Here is a 1140-nt window from a genome sequence, read left to right as displayed (position 1 = left end):
GGGGGGGGGTGAAGATAGGGTTCATGTCCATCGTGGCCTTCCTCTTTATAACTTACTCAACACAAAATAACCAGCACATTGCTAGAGAAATAACACATTGACGTTTATCTTATCTTATTTTATCTTCCCCAGAGGCGGACATCCCTGAAATGAGGGTACAAGACGCCTATCTCAACTCTTACCGCGCCTACACCGGGCCACAAGATGGGGCCATGGGAGTGCCTCTGGGCTCCTTAAGCAGACCCACAAGAGGGGTGAGGACCACAATTTGTTTAGTTTTTGTGAAGAGTTTTACGGTACTTGCAGCAATAATTAAGTCATATAAGTATCAGAGTCTGTGGTGTATTGGTTAGGCGCTTCGCTTTCGGATGCAGGAGTTCATTTATTTTTAAATTTATGATATTGAGGTTAATTAGCCAATCGTTTTATTATTTGAACCGCTGTGTCGAAAATGTCATAGGAATTCGTAAACAAAAATTCAGTTTGTGGGATATGTAAATCAGCATAAAAGCCTTTCGCTCACTGGATAAAATAAAAGGCAAACGAGGCAGAGGTAGACTCAGAGCAACCCATTTGGTAAACCTTATCTTGTCTATGAATGGGAAAGACTAGAATGACAATAGATATTTGGAGACCATCCACGCTCAGGAAAGAATAATTGCCCGTGTCTGTTTCAGATCTGGTATTTGATGATGATGAATGAAGACGATGACGATGATGACACTAATTATGATGATAGTGATGATGATAATAATGATAAAGATAAAAATCCTTCTGTTGTACTCCATAATGTAATAACCAAAGTCCAACACTTTTGCACACAATTTCCAGTACGCCCCGCCCCCTCCGTCCAGCACGATGACGTCAGAGAGCAGCTTCCTCCAGTTCCGGCCAAGCAGTTTCCGCATCTTGACCATCGTGTCGGCCTTCCTGTGCTTCTGTCCTGTGGGGATAGCCGCGCTTGTCTACAGCTGTAGGGTGAGGAGTGGATGGTTTTTGTGTAAATCTAGGTGTCTGTTGTATTTTTCTTTGTTTCTGTTTTGCGTTATATTATTTTACTTTGCTATCTTTAGTTTTTATTCAAGTAATTGACATTTCATTTTTGGATGTTTATGGTAGGGGTTGGTGGAGTGGGGCGGT

General features: G+C 41.9%; 1 protein-coding gene across 1 annotated transcript in view; it reads left to right on the top strand.

Moving 5' to 3' along the window:
* Positions 1-1140, top strand: part of LOC106012477 — a 6897-nt gene that overhangs the window by 1444 nt on the left and 4313 nt on the right. Inside the window, exons 2-3 of the mRNA XM_035971144.1 lie at positions 133-254; positions 832-978. Coding sequence (XP_035827037.1) covers positions 133-254; positions 832-978 — 269 coding nt within the window. The remainder of the gene's footprint in view (positions 1-132; positions 255-831; positions 979-1140) is intronic.

Source organism: Aplysia californica, unplaced genomic scaffold (genome assembly GCF_000002075.1).
Source record: "Aplysia californica isolate F4 #8 unplaced genomic scaffold, AplCal3.0 scaffold00385, whole genome shotgun sequence".
Classification (NCBI taxonomy): domain Eukaryota; kingdom Metazoa; phylum Mollusca; class Gastropoda; order Aplysiida; family Aplysiidae; genus Aplysia; species Aplysia californica.
This window is presented reverse-complemented; position numbering and strand designations above follow the sequence as displayed.